Below are 14,988 nucleotides of genomic sequence, written 5' to 3'. Positions count from 1 at the left end.
ACAATTTGAAGCACTTACAACCTCAAAATAGCCTCTTATTCATATGTAGTCCATCAAGGTTAGTATTACATGACTATTATGTGGTAAGCCAGAGAGAATCAGGACATCTGGAGGTCACAGAGAGAAGTCGATGTAATGTAGTGCATGAAGAGCCTCTCCATTTCTCTAACCAGAGTTTATATTTAGAAGGCCATGGTCAGAATATACCATGGTTAATCCTACTGTGTGTAGAATTTTCTACAGGCTTTATCTCCAAATAACCTTTTAGAAGACTCTTAAAACACTGATGAAGTTACTGCCTAATGAGGTAAGTAATGGAAGCTAATGTTAATCAGTGCTGGATGAAAACTCGAAGGAAAAGATGTGCTAAAATACCAAATGTTTGTTTCTACATTATACTTTTGTTTTATTCAATGTTGAAGTAATTTCTGAGGTGTTATTTTGTCTGAAATATCAAAAGCCCTAAAAAATATTCTAAATTACTTCAACCCTACTGAGTGAAATTATGCCTTTAGGTTCGGAAATGAAAAAATAAAAGCTAAATGCATGTTTTGCACTAAAACATACTCAGCACACTAGGGAAGAGGTTGTACATAGCCCTCCTACTATACATAGCTTTTTTGAATAAGAAAACTAATTAAAAAAAAACTTAAAAAGAGAGAAAGTCCTAATGTGAATATGCAGTGACAATGTTTGGAAGATTTAAGATGCTTTTGAAGAGAAACCTTTAGCCTCACCCAATTCAACTCGCGCTGGCAAATATCAGTCTTAGTAGCACTTGCTTGACTTAATCCTCTACCATATAATTCCACCTCTATAATACCTTTTTTCTTCTTATATCTTCACTTCTAAGACAGATTTTTATGATTTCTTTCTCAGTAAGAAGTTTTATCTGAGTAAAAACATTTACTGTCTTTATTTCCTCTGCATGGAAATTTTCCTCTTGCATGGAAATCTTTTTAGTAACTCTGTTGTGACATCTTCCACAGAACCCCAGTAAACAAGAGAGAGGTTAGAATTTGGCTCTATTTAAAAGGAGTAGCTATTAAAGAAAGGGAAGCTTTAGCCTCATCTAACTTTGTTTGCTGTACCTCATGGTTGCAGTTTCTCTGGGAGAACATCTGAAGAGATACACAGACAGAAAAATGGTCCTTTTGTTCTGCGTTGTTTTTTTTTTTCTAACCTTTCTTGAATGCGTACCAATCTCTTGCAAATAATGGTTTGATGGGTAACTTTTTACTGCAGTGATTACAATACTCTGTAATAATTGAGTAGACACTGTGCTTTGATTTAATACTGAAGCAATTAACTTGCCTTTAGAGATTCTACTCCACTGTCTTTGTAAGACTGGATGAACAGGAAACCTTGCGTCACTTTCTCCTTCTTGACTAACTAACTAGGGTCAATTATACTTTATAAAGCTAATACCTTGATAGATAAAGACAAGTGGGAGTGATACCTATATTTTAAAGCCTCACCTGGAGGAGAGAAAAGGTAGATGTTGTAAAAGGAAATAGCAGTAACCAACACTATCATAGTTGCACAGCAATGTTCATTTTAATGCCTTAGTGATCAGGAGCTTCTAATTTTCTGCCCTCTTTACCTTGAAGTTGAATATCTTCAGGTTTGTATCCTTTATGCTTTAGAAATAAGCAATGAAACCCATCTGAAAAAACACCAAACACAGCAAACTGGGTAAAATACTTCAAATATTTTAAGAAAATTTCTAGGGGAGTTTGGTTGTTGTCTTTTTAGAGTTCCTGGTTTTGAAAGATTTGAGGTAAAACTTGCCTTTTTCTTGGCAGCAGCAAATCTGAGCATAAGTATTGCTGGGAAATTAGTTTCACTGTGATGAAGAATAATGTATTGGGTGGGTGCATATTTCATGTTTTCCATGGTCAAAATCCACCACTGTCCCAGATTCCAGGGGCTCGTGGTAAGAGCAAAGTACAGTTTGTCCTTCGCAAGGGTTGCAGAACTGAACCCTCACTTACAAAGTGCGTAACTAAGAAATTGTTTTGTTTGCATGTGCAGAGTGGGAGTGTTTTGCAGAGCACAAATTGCTACTCACTGTTAGTAACCTGACAGGAGGGACTCGGTATGGCGAAGGAATGACTGGCATCACACTCATCTTGAACTTCCATGCTTTCAAAACAGCTGATAGATGTGCACATCTGGATTCTAGCCACGTAGGCTAATTCTCTCTGACAAGAAGCTGTAGGAGAACTTTTGAAATTAAGCCTTCATTTGATACTTGCACTAATGCCTGCAAACTACTCTGCAAATGACTGAGCTTCTTGGGCAGACAGCGCAAGTCAGATGTTGCCCCTGTGACTGGTTTCGTAATGCGCCTCATTGCTTGAGGAATCCCAGGGGGAGAAAGAACCCAGGTTCCCTGATAAGACGTGTCCCAGGAGAGAGCAGTGGGGTCCTGGAAGGGAAAGAAGCTGCTGAATGGCAGGAGTAGAGCAGGAGTCACAGCTTAGGGAAGGTAAAGCACCAGCACTGGGAGATGGAGTAACACAGAGATGGCTCCTGATGGGGGACAGAGAGCAGACAGAGCAGCGGCAGCAAGTCCAGACTTGCTGAGAGGCAAATTGCCCTCTCCCAGACAGCCCTAGCTCTAGCTCTTTGTCGCTATTCCGGTGGTCCCTGCTAAAGCATCTCAAGTGAGGCCAGGCTCTCTGCGCCCCGGCTGAGCGCTGCCCGCCTCTGCTCTCGGCTCGGCGCTGCGCACCCAGCGCTCCCTAGCAACCCGCGAGGGCACGGGGGAGCTGCAGCTGCCTGTTTGGAGAATCCTCGCTGGCAGTTTTCAGTCTCTGGGGTGGGAGGAGGTGGAGGGCGGAATAAGGGAAGAAGCTGGAAGACTGCTGCTGGAAGACTGCTGCCTGAGCACTGGGGAACACACACACAGCCGGTGGCTGTAGTGATCCGCGAGCCACTCTGTGAAACTACACAGGAAAGCGTGAAACTACAGAGTAACAAACCTGTAACAAACCTGTAACAAACCTGTACACCCAGCAGCTACACTCCTGTCCTACTCACAAGCTGCCTGGCTCACGTCCTCGAACGTGCTTCCTTTGCCACACGGCAGGGAACTTCCACAGCATCCTAAATCCTTCCTCTCCCATTCCCTCACACCCACATTTGCTGAAGAATTGCAGCAGTTCTGTGCCCTGGTCTGGAGTGAGAGCAGTGGAGAGCTTTCATCTGAAAGCTGGGAAAAAAGCAGCCAGAAAGACAAGTGTAACACACTGCAGCACGTGGTTTACTTAATGTAGCTTAGTGTTAATTATTTATGATAATTCATGATTTTCCCAAGTATATTGCCTAATGATACTTGTCATTGTTACAACAGTTAATAAACAATTCCCAGGTCTGCAGGCAACCAGACCTACTGCATTATAATGAAAAATGCCTACAATTTGCTTTTAAATATTGTTATTAGCCTACCCTTTCCAGCATTGATTCTCCATGGATTTATGCATTTCACTGTTTCTTTTCCTTCCCACTCCCCTTCCTGCCCTTGCTCTCCCATTAAGCTCAAAACAGTGACATGTGTGCTCATTCACTAACTGTACACAAGCGCTACTGTACTATCGCAATGTGTTATAAATAGCACAGATTGAGGAGTACAGTTCATTCTGAAAAATTATCTTTAGAGATGACCTTTGAAACTCTGTTTCTTTCCCGTTTTCCACAGCATGCTCTGGATTGTGATGCTCTTAATTTGGTGCAGTTTATTAATTACAAAAGAGCGTAGAGGCTAAGGAGTAAGCAGAGGATTTGAACAATGAAGTGGATAATTAAAATGGATTAATGAGGTGGATAAAATAAAGGGATTGAGGCCAAATGGAGCACAAATTTTCTAAACATTATTGGCCCTGAAACTCTTATCATCCAAAAGCACATTCCTCTTTCCAGCTAGATGTCTGTTTCTTATCCAGAAGTGTCAGTCATCTTTCATGCCAGGTTTATTGCTATGGTCCCAGGAGAGTTGAGCATCATCTAGCGTCTACTCCTGTGGCCTTAAGTTCCCCAGCCTGCTTTGCTTTCAACCCATTGCTGCACCTGTTTGCACCAACATGTCAAAAACCACCCCAAAAGCAGGTCACAGATTATACTAATCCTGTGTCTCTGCAAGGCAGTGAAATGGTTTCAAGTAAACAGGGAGAAAGATGGGGGAAGAGAAGGGCTTGGCTTGGATTCTGAAGCAGCAAATCCTGCCTAATCCATCCGTAATGCTCCTTGACCAACGCCATTCACGTGCAAGGATTCCTCTATGGGAACGTTTGGGGCTCAAAATATCCTAAAAAGACCGGTGGAGTTGTGCCTATCAATGCGCGGGTTTTATTCCCCCTCCTTCCTTCCAAGCCTCAGTGATTCCACCTCAGATTCGTCCAAGAGAGCCACGCAGGCTCCTCCGGGGTGGAGGTGTGACCCAGCACCGTGCCTGCCGTGGGACCAGCACGCGTTTATCGCTGCAATCGCTTGGGTGCATTAGATAGAGCTCGTCTCTCGGGGGCTCGGCTGCCCGGCCGCTTCCAGAGCGCTCCGCGTTGTGCTGCGGACGGCGGCAGGAGGCTCCAGCAGCCGGGCGAACGCCTGCTGCCGCGTGGCCTTCCTCCCTACCTCGCCTTTGCCGCAGCTGCAGCAGCACCGCCCGGCCCGCTGCGGATTGAACTGCGGCGTAGAGCGGCTCGTACCTAAGGAATGACGGGGATCGTTATCTTTTGTTTTGCCATTTTTTGTGTGACTTCGGGCGGAGTCTCGTTGCGTGGCACGGGCCGCCTCAGGCGGGCGCTCGGCACGGGCCGTGCCTGCCCCCTGGCGGCGCCTGCGCGTCCCGCCGGGCCCTGCACAGCCGCGCCGATAGGAAATCCCGCCGGCTCTTCCTGCTGCCCGCCGGCTCTTCTTGCACACTGACCCGCGTCCTGCGCCTTTGAGGGAGACTGCCCTGCCGTCCTCCGGCCCGCCGTGAGCCTCGCTGCCGCGCCGCTGTGCCGCGCCCGCCCTGACCCGCCTGCTCAGTGCTGGTGACACGCGGTGACAGCTGCCATGGAAGTGCTCGCGGCTGAGCCGTCACCCTGACACGGCTGCGGGCAGAGCAGCAGCTCTCACCAGACCATGTCCCTGCACACTTGGACGCACACCTGCAGCCGGTGAGGTTCCCAGAGAGTTTCGCTCTCCTCTCTAAACTTCCAGCCCTCTGCAGTTGCCTCTGCCCTCTTCAACCTCTCCTTTTGCTTTTTTCCCCCTCCCTTCTGGAACCTTCATTCTCCGCTGCCCCAGGTGGTTGTTAGCCCAGGCCCTGCTCCCTCCTGCCGCTCACAGGGCAGTGGGTGTCGGCAGGTGGTGGATTAAAGCTTTCATTAATTTCTGTGTATCTTCTTGTCTTTTCCTTAAGTATTATCTCAGCCCCTGCATATTCCGCTCTGGAAATCCATGAAAGCACGGGGATTCGAGACCCGTGATAAATGTGACCGCCGGTTATAATCCCCAGTTAAGCAGCCTTCAGTACAGTTGCAGTTGTAGTGCGATATCAAACCCAGTAACGAAGGATTTGCTGTGTTAGCCATTTCAGTATTCCAGGGCGTTTCTCAATGAGCTGTAGCGTCTCGTGTTGTCCAAGCGGTGTCCGCTGCGTTTCCCATCGCTACGTGCGCAGCGCAGGCCCTGCCGCGCCGGGGGGCGGGAGCCATCGGCGGCTCGGCCGTCGGCTTCGCGCCCTCCGCTCGCGGGCTCGGTGGGATCGGCGCTCGCTCGGCCGCCGCCAGGGCTGGGCGAGGGGAGAGGCAAGATGGCGGACAAGGCGCCCGGCGGCTCGCAGAAACCCGCCGGGAAGGTGAGGCCGCCCCGCCCCGGGCCACGGCCCGCGCCCGCTCCGTTCGGCTCGGGAGGCACGGCCCGCGGCCCGCTCCGTCGCGCTCGGGGAGCACGGCCCGCGGCCCGTTGCCGCGGCGGCGGGGCCCGGTAGCGGCAGGGAGGCGAGGCGCGGGCGGCGCGGCCTGCTCTCTCCTGCTCTGAGCCCGGGGTGACCGCGGGCCCCGGGACGGGGTGGGAAGCGGGAAGGGGGCCAGGGGTCCCGGGCCGCCTGCGGGGCACGCCCGCTCCTCGAGACCGCCCCGGGCACGTGTCTGTCGCCGTGGCGGCCCCGTGCCCCGGGGAAGGCGCGGGGCTCGGCGGAGGCGCTGTGCCGGCCCGCGCGTCCCGCGTTGGGGTGCGGGCCGTTCCGAACGCCCGAGCCCCGGCCGTGCCCACCGACGGCTTTCATTTCATTGCCCTCCCCACAACGTGGGCTGAAGCCCGCGCAGGGTTAGTTCCCAGCTCGCGAGTGTGAAGGAAAAAGACGAATTGAGATGGAGCGGGTTCTTTTGAAGTGCGGTGGAATTCCAAGTGTCGTGGAATTGCTGTGGCGTTCCCCGCGCTTTGCACTCTGCCCTCCGTTCTTGCTGTAGTTCCTGCTGGCTGGATTTGCAGCCCAGGAGTGCCGGTAGTGCAGCACTTCTGGAGAACTTGGCCCAGAGCTGTGCTCTGAAAGCGGCGGTCACGGCGGAGCTGCCTGCGCTCGCGGCACCGCTCCTGCTCGGAGGGTCGAGGGCAGGATATTCTGGGGGCTGCACTGGCTGCTGATGCTTTGAGGATTACTCCCTCTCAGTCACTTTCGTCTCAGGTTTTAGGTCAGAACTATATAATTCCTCCAGGTTTTGGTGTGTGAGTGTGTAAGTCATTCAAAGAGGAAGCTCAGGAATTTCCAGTGCTATAAATGAATAATTTTTGCCCATCTTTTTATTAAGCAAAACCAGGTTTATTTATTTAAAAAAAAAATTTATTTTGCTGCTAAGAAACTAGTAATTAATGGAGTTGGTAATGAAGTGTAGTTACTTAAAGTCTTTGCATGTTTACTCAGTTGTTATTAGAGTAGGACAGTTTTATTTTTGTTTCCCTTTTATGATCTATTCCAAATATTGCCAAGAAATTTTTTTTTTCTTGCTTCTGGCTTGGAATGGCAAATACGAGCTGGACAGAAAACTTCAGTAGTAAAATAGGTCTTAATTTGCGGGCAGTGGCTTTCAGGGAGTAGGACATTTTGGGATTTCAAGTATAATTAGAAATAAAATACTTAATTATTGATTAATGCAGTTGATAACATGGTACAGAAAGCCAACCCAGATACGATTCCTTTCGTTTTGCAGTTATGTTATAGGCTATTTTTGTTTTGCTATTTACTGTTTCTGTACTGATGATACTCTTTTTTTTCAATATACAGTAATAATTAATTTATAGGAATTGTTTTCTGTCCTGGATGTCAGTTCTGCAGAGGTTTGTTCAGACAGTTAACTCTTCCATCCCATGGAAGTCAGTAGCACACCTAGGGAATAGAAGGTCAGACTCTGCTCATCTGTCAGGGCCTGCTGAGGATGTCCTGTACCTGCACTGCCACCTTTGTGCACTTCCCCCTCACCCCTCAGTTCCCCATTACTCCAGACATTCATGTTCCACTTTACATCCTAGATCTGGCTTGTTTCTTCTTCTTTATTTAATAAAATAATACTATTTTATGTGCCACAGAAAATAGGGATGGTACCTACTTGGATCCATGAGAATGTTGAATTTTATAATTTTATTTTATTTCAGAATTTTATTTAACTTTTCAACATTTTCTGTTGAAAATTGAAATAAAATAAGACATGCCTATCTCTTAGGATTTATTTCTCAAAAAGTAAATCTTGGGGCGCTGAACAGTGTGTGTTCCCTTTGGAACCTTTGTTTTATTATTCCATAAGTGCTTGTGATATACATTGAGATACTTTTCAGATATCTGCAGAAAGAAATGGTATTGAAATTAGTAATATTATTTTTGTTATAATTAGTTTATTCACACAGGGATTATAATGTGCATTTTTATTGGAGCCTATATGAAAATGTTTATGGTTTAACAATTGAGCAAATAACCATTTTGCTAGATTTTATGATGTAATTGTTTTATCAGATATTTTGATTATTTTAAATAATTTTAGGATTCATTTACTTATGTAATTAAAAGTCAAGTTGTAGGCTTCTTTTACAAGTTACATTTGTTTTGCAAATACAATATTTATGTATCTCACAGACTCATAGGATATGTTTCAGTGGCAGTTCCAATTCAGTGCCTTTGCTGGCGTCTACATACCTGCTGGAAAGACACAGTGACCTTTTATTTTCTGTGCTCTGTGAGGAACTGTGACCTAGTGCCTGAAATAAAATAATTTCTCCCCTTCAGAATGGTTGGTGTTTGTTCTTCAGTCCTGTTGTCCAAGTACTGAATTTGACCCAGTTATTTTCATTATATGTATGTGTATATATATATATATATATTCAGCCAGGCATTATTTGTTTGATTCACTGATTGGAAAGCGTTGCTAGACGTGGTGCAGGAGCCCCCAGTGCCTGCATTGCTGCAGTGGCAGCTGCTTTGTGTGATCCTGGCAGCTGCTAAGTAACTTTTAGAGTCTCCCATGTGAAATGTGTTGCAAAGGCATTAACTATTCCTTTGGCACTTTGAGATTAGAATAGCAAGATTTGTGTTTGAGATTTCCAGAAATCAAAGTAGCAAAGAAGGATAATTAAAGAATAGAAAATAGACATTGCCAAAGACTGCACAGGACATTGGTGTAGGGCTTGATTCTAAAATGACAGATACAGATGTTCAGTTATTATCTTTATGTAATGAAATGTTAGCTGCTCAGTGACTCTTCGATTTTGTTGTTGCATCTTCTGAGAACAGTGACTGTCTGGCATGGCCACTGCTGTTACATAGACTGCTGTTCAAATTGAGTACCATATGCAGAAGAAATACTCCACTTGGACCAAGCTGTACTTTTCCCTTTTTCATCCCAAAAGCTGTACCTGTTATCTGAGTTGAAGGTTCTTGTGGAATACCATTCTGTACAAATACTTCTGGAGAAGGCCACTGTCCATTTGCTAATTGTGTCTGCAAGTTAGATTACTCAGATAGGGACTAATTTTAATCTGCATTGTTCCAGTAACTGTAAAGACTAAATATGTTAGCTGTAAAATAATTTGCCGGTCTTTTCAAGCACTGACTTTTTAGAGAGAAAGGAAGAATAAAAAATAAAAGGCAACCTGGAAACTTCCTTTAGCTGAATTTTGGCATCTTAATTTATGATGCGTTTCCATTTGTTTTTCCTTGCTGTCAGTGCTGACACAAGGAGGCCTAGCCTTAGCTACTTCTTCTCTACCAAACATTGTCCTCTTTGGTTGATTTGGCATGATTTGGGCAGCAGGCTGCTGCTGTGAGTTGGGAAATGGTTTGGCTGAACGTCCCCATCCCTTTAGTGAGTGATCGGCTAGACCAGGAACAGTGCTGTAGTTCAGTGTGACCAGTATGGGGGCAGGATCAGTGGAAGGTGTTGAAACAGGGCAGGAGTGGCTTTCATCAGAGTTTCTTTTAAACATTTCACCCTGAAGCTATTGGTTCTCTCAAGGACAGGGCTTTTATTTATGTTTTAAGTTGTAGCAATTACAGTTGTAAAAATACCATTCAGCATTTAGAGGACTACAAATTGTCTCCTGGGTTGTTGGCAACTTTTGTGCTTTTGTTGCTCTTTGTTTCACTAAATGACATCAGTATTAATTAAAAAAATATTTATTGTATACAGCGTATTTTAAATACTTGTGAAGTAACACAGTCATGCCAGTTTTACTGAGAGATTTTTAAGTCTGGAGAAACCATGAAGAGCTGGATTTGTGGCCATGTGAACTGTGGGCAGGAAGGAAGATTTCAAAGAGCTGTTCTCTTCTCTGTTTTCCTTGGAAGCTTCCATGAAGCTGGAAGAAAATGTAAAGATCAGAATCTCAGAGACGACTCTGCTTTGGCATTTTCATGGAATTTTGTAATAAATCTCATTTGTACAGTCCTTTGAAGTTTTTGGTTTTTCTCTTGGAAGTTGAGTGAAGTTGGCTGGACTCAGCAGTGAAGCTTTAGGTGATCTGACCTCCAGGACTGGGGTTTGACAGGGCTGTATTTTACTGCAGGAGCAATGCAGGCTGCTGAAATGGCTCTTCAGCTGTGCTGGCACATGCTTTGAGAAATGTGCAGCGTGAAAGTGATGGAAGAAGTGATCCAGCTGTAAAATAGTCTGGTTGAGGAAAAAAAAATAGTTTTCATGCAGAGATGCAATGACTTGGGGGTAAGAAGGCATTTGTCAATTGTCTATGCTGGCAGTGACTGTAAGTTGGATTCACTGCATTTTTTTCTGTCAGCATTTTGAACATGAGGGAGCTGTCCTCACATCTCATCATGTGTAGGGCAGAGCTTTGTGTGTCTTTCTTTCTGCAGTTAAGTTCAGTTGAGCTACTTGACATTTTGAGAACAGAAAAAATAATCCTGCTCTAGATTTCAACACAGGTGGGCAACATCTTCTAAAATGTTTCCCTCTGTTAGAAAGATACCAATTCCGCTGAGTCAGTGCAGCTGGTCTGATTCTTAAGGAAACAAAATGGCCCCATTTGTCAAGGCAGTACAGATGGATGCAAAGTGCAGTGTTGTGAGAATTTGTGTTTTTTTAAAATAACTGCTATTTAGAAACTGGGAGATAGCAATGTGTAATTTTGTCAAGAACCTTTTCATCTTGTGCTTTGTCAGAACAGTTGCTTGATTGGTCAGGAGCAGTATCAAAGGTAGAACTGAATTTATACATAGGAAAGAGAAGACCTTAAAAATAAGAGTTGTTGAAGGAGGAAGATAAGGTGGCTCTCCAAAGCTGCTAGTTATTGTGGGGTACAGTTGGTCTGAAAGCTAAAATTGCTTTTAGAAGTTTCCTGAGTGCACCTTAGTAGAAATTCTGCTGCTCAGCTAATGTTCAGAGCAGCTCCACAGTGCCATGGTCCCTGTTGGTGGGTTGGGGAGTGCCACTGGACTCCCACAGAATCTGTGTGCTACCATGCACTGCAGCCTTTCTGAGCAGTATCATCTGCTTGCTGCTGGAGAAGCACATTTAGTGTCTTGCTTTTTTTTATGTTCTTCCTCAGGAGAATCTGTCACTGTACTGAGCTTTCCCACTGTGTGTTACTCTGTGTAATGCTTTGTTTTTGTCCTCCCTATAAGCAGCTTCAGCATCACCCCTATTGGGGGGTGTCGCAATCTAAAACTTCCATAAATGAAAGATGTGGAGAATCAGGAAGTGGCCATTCCCTTCTGCTGCTGCCAGACAAGCTCCTTTCCTGGAGCAGTGCTTGATCTGTGTCAGTACGCCGAGGCAGACAGCACTGTATCACTGCACCTTTGAGGCTGATTTTTTTAACTGCAGGTCTCCAGTTGTTTGTTGGAAGGCTGGAATTGCAGCTGCTGTGTTGGCTGCCGCAGGGTGGCAGCTGGCAGCAGGAAGAATGCTGTTTCCATGCCCTGGAATTCTTTTGCACAGTGTACATCTTTTGTCTGTGTGATCTTGGGCTACACATTCATAAAGTTTTGAGGGGAAGACAACTTTCCTTAGGCTACATTTGTGCAGTATGGAGACCTGTGCATAACAGAGTACTTATCTGAATGCCACAGGGAGTTGGGGATAACAAAAAAATCCAGAACCAAGTACACAGGAGGAGAACTTTGCAGGAAGTGGCATTAGTAAAAGATGTTTGAGATATTTGCTTCCATGTGTATTATAATGAACTGCTATTGCTGCATGTGAACTGAGCTTGTTATTAGCTTCTGTGCAAAGATGTGCTTGTGAGTCTTGTAGAGTGCTGCAAGGAAGGGGATTTGGGAGGTCTTTGAGAGTAAGACATTATTTTTTTCCCCATTTTCCCCTGCCCCATTTATCTTTCTTAAAAAAACCACCAAAGATATTCATAGAAGCCTTTTGTTTCTCCCTTGGAAGAGCTGTATCTGTGTGTTCCACTCTACCTTTGTGCACTTATTTCTAATTTCTGTTGAAGACTATTTTTTTTAAAATTGATTTTACCTTATTTGACTTATGTTGACATTGTTCCTGAAGTGACCTAGGTCAGATATATCATTAAAATACATTATAGGTATCTTTGTTCTTGTGTATTTGGATGTTGAAATTGAAATGAAAATTCACATTCCAAGAACTGGGAAAAAAACCCTAGATGTTGGTTGTCTTGTTTCTTGTTGTGTGCCTCACCTCCTCCTCATTCTCTCCTCAGGTCAGAGGGCCAGATGCAGTACATACCACTGGATCTGCTGATTCACATGTAAGTGCAAAACACTTAACCAAAAAAAACAAAAAAATTCCAGCCAAACCCACAAACTCAAAATAGGCCTGTTTTTAAAGAAAACTGCTTGCTACAGGCAGAGTCTGGTGCACTGGGTATGTAACCTGTAGGTGTTTGCAAATGAACCATTGATTTCATATTTAAAAATACTCCTTGAAACTTTCAAAACAAGCACCAGTGTAGGAAGCTGTGCTGCATGGTACTGCATCCATAATAGGTCCTGGAACAGAAAGAAGCTGCAAGGACTTTGTGTGAGTTTGTCTCATACTGAGGAATGCTTGAAGATGTGAGGGGATCAATCCTAGGAATCATGGGATATTGAAGTGCCTTTTCACATACAGTTGGCTTCTCAAACCTGAGACAGTGTGGCCCTAATTCCATTATTTATTTTTCTTTCTAATAGAATATGATAAAGGAAAAGGTAAGAGGAGTAACCTGTCCTGCTGTCCCCCTGCCCCTTATCCCCTCAGTGACAAGGCCTTTGCCTGGTTGTGTGGTTGGTATGTTGCATGAAGACGTACCTGTTTCTGAGCTAAAATGAAAACAGGCAGCAAGAGCCAAACTGAGAGTTAATACCAGACAATTCATCCTCTGTTTTGGATTTTTTTCAAGATTTCAATTTGATTTTGTACATGCAAAAGTCAATTACCAGCTGTTAAATTGCTTGTAAGAGCATTAGTCGGGTTGTGGTAGCAGAAACTTTTCATAGAGAAGTAGCTTGTTTTATTGATTTCTTTCACTTGCTACAATTTGGGCAATTACTCTTAAATTTCTTCTGAGTATTTTGTACTGATGGAACTGGAACTTTAGTGCTTTGTGCCACCTTACAGTCAGTGCAGTGTTCTGGTTAAACAGAAGTTTGCTTTCTCAGCTGCAATTTTCTCTTTGCTCCTATCATTTGCTTTACCCTTTTCATGTTGCATTGTATGTTGCATTTTTTGAAGGAGGAAGACCTTCAAGTTTTGTATAGTTATGTTTTTAGGAATTCTGTGAAGCTGCGTTTGGTTAATGATAATGTTATAATTGCCCACTGGAATCTAACTAGCAGGCATAAATCAGTTCAGTCTTAACTTTATATTGTTCCTGTCAGTTGGCAGGTGTTTTTTTTTTTTTTTCCCTGAGACCCTTTCTAAACTGAGCAGATCTTAGTGCCAGAACTCTATCTTGTAGCTGCTTCCTTTATGTCACTGGAACAAATATTCTTGTGGCTGATCTGCAGGTATCCTGTGACATTACTGTGAGAGATTATTTTCTGATGACAGGATAAGCCTTGGGTAGGAGTGTGGTATTTGTTCTGCCTGCATTGCTGTGCCATAGCTGTGTGCTTATGTTTTACCAAGGTTGTATATTGTTTGTCATACTGAAATAGAAGCTGTTTTTCAGACAACTGGGAGATGGGATTTTATTAAATTTAAAAACACACAGATGAATTAAAAGCTCCTGATAAGCCTGTCACAGCAGCTCACATTGACAAACATGGTGTCATAAACCAGATAACTTCACAGACACCACTGCATAATTTGTCACTGATACCTTTGCTTTCAGTGATGAAGAGGGAACAATTTCAAGGAAGCACGAACTACTTGGTCCTGTGCTTGGCACAGATCTAAGGGCATTTGTGATGCTAAGCAAGGATTATAAATTGAAGATATTTCAAACAGTTTGTTTTTCATGGTGCTTTTTTATGATTTTTTTTAATAGAAAGCTGATACTAGAAATAAAACTCTTTACAAAGAAAATTATTGCTAGAGGAAACCCTTCCCAGTTGGTATCAGAATATTTTTCATAATACGACATTTAAGTTGTTCACCTTATTTATCTTGATGTTTTATTGAGCTGATTTTTAAGAACTGTCATTACAAAAATCATAGTTTTAAGCATCACTGTGTGCTCTGTGTAAGAGCACCACAAATATTTTGAAAACAAGACTCATAGCTTCTGGGGCTTTGTTGTTGTGCTGATTCTTCATAAATTACTGTGTTAAGGCAGGAGTTTCTACAGAAGTATCTTTTCTCTCATTTAACTTCCCATTGCCCATGTCTTTGGAACATGCTCTCCATCTTGTCTTTCTTCTCTTGATGCTTTGCTGCCTGTTTACTACCAGAATAGAGCCTTAAGAATTCCATTTCCATACTCCAGAAATTACTGTTATGTGGACTACTTCCTTCATCAGGGTTTTGGAAAGAAATTAGACAGTCTAGGGGCTGAATGTGAAGTTTTTATGTGAGGATTTTTTATAGCTGAAAACCTCTAGAATGTGTTTTGTTCTTCCAGAAAAGCTATTAATTTTTACCTTGAAGTACAACAGAAATTTAGCATCCATATGATTGTTCCATTACCTGTCCACCCTTGCACAAACATTATTCTTGCCAAAATAGTCAGAAAAGCTTTTTTGAGGGAAAGGGGAAGAACTGTAGTTCAAAGCATGTATTTCTGAAGGTTTAGAAACTGCAGCACTGCACAATGATAAATGTCCAGGCTCTTATAGCAAGTGTCCTTCAGATTTCAGCTGTGTTTGAATGGTATATTAAAAGCTTTCTCATTAAACCCAGGATAATTTGTTTAAAAAAAGCCACACAGATTTAAAGTTTTTTTTGGTGGTTTTTTTTTTTTTGTTTTTTTTTTGGTTTTTTTTTTTTTTTTTTGTTGTATTAGATAATGAAAATTTCACAGATAAGTACAGGAAGGCTTTTCTTTGTTTTATTTGAGTTACTGGTCTGGACTAAGGTCAAAAGTAACATTATTTTAATT

The 14,988-nt window shown here is 43.5% G+C and overlaps 1 protein-coding gene across 3 annotated transcripts in view; it reads left to right on the top strand.

Moving 5' to 3' along the window:
- Positions 1-5,735: 5,735 nt before the first annotated feature.
- The window catches only part of U2SURP (U2 snRNP associated SURP domain containing), a 42,847-nt gene continuing 33,594 nt past the window's right edge, over positions 5,736-14,988 (top strand). For all 3 annotated transcript variants that reach the window (XM_068200853.1, XM_068200852.1, XM_068200851.1), the window contains exons 1-2: positions 5,736-5,845; positions 12,169-12,216. In XM_068200853.1, the coding sequence (XP_068056954.1) occupies positions 5,801-5,845; positions 12,169-12,216 (93 nt within the window). In that variant the 5' untranslated portion in view covers positions 5,736-5,800. The remainder of the gene's footprint in view (positions 5,846-12,168; positions 12,217-14,988) is intronic.

This window comes from Anomalospiza imberbis, chromosome 10 (assembly GCF_031753505.1).
Source record: "Anomalospiza imberbis isolate Cuckoo-Finch-1a 21T00152 chromosome 10, ASM3175350v1, whole genome shotgun sequence".
In the NCBI taxonomy this organism is placed as follows: domain Eukaryota; kingdom Metazoa; phylum Chordata; class Aves; order Passeriformes; family Viduidae; genus Anomalospiza; species Anomalospiza imberbis.
The sequence above is the reverse complement of the archived record's forward strand: the minus strand, read 5'-3'. Positions and strand labels throughout refer to the sequence as shown.